This window comes from Cephus cinctus, unplaced genomic scaffold, assembly GCF_000341935.2.
Source record: "Cephus cinctus unplaced genomic scaffold, Ccin1 Ccin1_scaffold1601, whole genome shotgun sequence".
Taxonomy (NCBI): Eukaryota; Metazoa; Arthropoda; class Insecta; order Hymenoptera; family Cephidae; genus Cephus; species Cephus cinctus.
In genome coordinates this window covers 91,594-93,843 of record NW_014333898.1, presented here as the reverse complement: position 1 = coordinate 93,843, position 2,250 = coordinate 91,594, and the positions used below count along the sequence as shown (strand labels likewise).

At 54.4% G+C, this 2,250-nt stretch overlaps 1 protein-coding gene across 1 annotated transcript in view; it reads right to left on the bottom strand.

Annotated features, from left to right (window-relative positions):
- LOC107273446 overlaps positions 1–2,019 on the bottom strand; it is a 7,388-nt gene extending 5,369 nt beyond the window's left edge. The window contains exon 1 of the mRNA XM_015751647.2: positions 1,477–2,019. Coding sequence (XP_015607133.1) covers positions 1,477–1,558 — 82 coding nt within the window. The 5' untranslated portion in view covers positions 1,559–2,019. The remainder of the gene's footprint in view (positions 1–1,476) is intronic.
- Positions 2,020–2,250: the final 231 nt, after the last annotated feature.

The following is a 2,250-nucleotide window of genomic DNA, read 5'->3' as shown; positions in this document are numbered from 1 at the left end:
GGGGGGGGGAGGAATTCTGGCAGATCGCGACGTTTGCCGGATTCCGCGGCAGCTGTTCCACGATTTCACTGATTCTTGACGGCTTCGTGGCTCATCGTCTAGCATTTCTTACAGGGAGAAACGAGTGAGTTCTCCGTGACGCGTGGAGGCCAGAGTCGAGGAAACAATTAAGAGGCAGATCAGATAGGAGCGAGAGTATCCTCTGGAAAATATATTCCGTCTGCGGATTGAAACAAAGAAGCAGCAGGATCCTGCCAGTTGCGCAGTCTTAGACTCGCGATAACGCGCGATAAGAGCGGATCTGCTAGAGAGCCAAGGACATCCCGAGAATCTACCTTCTGCCGATCTCCATCTCGGTCCTTTGCCTTCCCGGTGAATCACTCTTCTCACTCTTCTCACGCAAAGGCACGCAAAGGCACGTACGTAGACGCGTTGAGCTGCGTCGCTTCTCTTCTGGTCCCTACGCACGCGAGTGGTTCGACCGGTGTCGGCCATATTTGGCCGGGCAGCTCACACGGATTTTGCAAGACCACCTTTCATGCTGCGTCACGAGAAGAGGTCATGGACTCGAATGGAGTCGCCAGGGAAACAATGAAAGTCCGAACCGTTCGACGAAAGACACAAGATGGTCCGCAGCCATTCCGATATCGGATCCCCCATTAAAAGTCGGCAGGATCGATTGGGACTGAAAATTCATTTGGAGACGGGAGGCTGGACCAGCCGAAGATTCTTTCATTCGATTGCTCCGCGTAAGAGGACTAAAGGATAAGGCGTGAGCGACCCTAGAGAGACGAGACGGAGGAGGATTCTGGTCTCGTCTCGTTTTATTATCTCTCGCGCGGTCGAATCTTCGCGCAGATTGGCAACCGGTTTCATGCACCCCGATGCCATCGGCGCTTCCAACGGCCGACTCTTATTTCCACTACTTGTCGAGTTATCACTTCTCATTCCGATCATTCCGACGCGTCAAATCATCGAGCAACTTCAAAGCGATTTTCCTTTCGTGTCTCCAGGACCTCCTGGAGTTTTCTTTGCGGACGCGAAGCGACTGAACTCTTCCTAAGCTTCTTTCAATATTCTTCGTGCTTTCGAGACTTCGGAAACAGGAGGTGCATACGTGCAAGGTGATTCATGGAACCGAACAGAGCCATCCAGGGCCGAATCTGTGATGGAATGTCTCTGCCGAAGGAAGGGGAGTCGGCGGGGAGGCTCTCATCGTCCCGCCCCGCCCCGTTCGCATAAGGGAAGAGAGCGCGAAGGGCGCGTTGCAGCGCGGGTGAACGGGCATGCACGTTTCTCGAGGTTCGCGTGTCTCGTTGGGATTAATGGCTCGTGACGCTGGCACCGGAACCTGCCGCGAATTCGAAATCAGCCTTCAGCGAGAGGCAATACGAATACCTCCAGCCGCAGCTACGGACGCCTGTGTCTGCTTAGTGTACAATAGTCACTGTCCTCTGGAAGGATACGTTGGCTTACCATTATCGTTTACGTTCGCGGCTGCTAAGCCAATGACGCATATCCATATTGGGAATCGGCAGAAATCGCTACGGACACTCATGTTCGCGCACTTTACGAATCGCTGGAGAATCCAAAGAAATGCAATAATGTAGGGGAAACGACGTTTTTCTCTATTTTAGAGTCTCATCGATGCACAGAATGACTTTCCACGTGCCAACACTGACACCACAGACCGGGAGAACTCCTCTCGAACTCCAACCGATGGCTTTGACTGGTGGGACTGGTGGACGGGCGCCCGGGTGCACCGACGCAGGGACGCACGATAGATCGAGGACGAGAGTTGCTGAGAAGAGGAGGGGACGGGGAGGCGGGAGAGAGGGACAGCAAGATATAGAGAGAGAGAGAGAGAGAGAGAGAGAGAGAGAGAGAGAGAGAGAGAGAGAGTGACAGAAAGAAAGGTAGAAAAAAGGAGACACTGGTTACAACGAGGAGAGATGGTTTCCGAGCGAGGACGCAAGAGAGACTAACTCGCGGGAAGAGCGACTGGGACTGAGGGGCCCAAGGAGGCTCAAGGCAGCACACTTTGAATGTTCTGCGGAGCCTCCACTCCTCACAAAAGCTGCACAGATGGGAAAGTGTGAGAGCGCCAGTCGACGCGTTCATCGCCGCCATTCCCTCCTCCTTCGCCTCTTTCGCCTCTTTCGCCTCTTCCTCGCCTCTCCGTGGCTGATAGGTAACCTGGCGTGGGCGCATCTTCCTCGTAGTGGGCGAGTGGGCGAGTGGGCGAGTGAC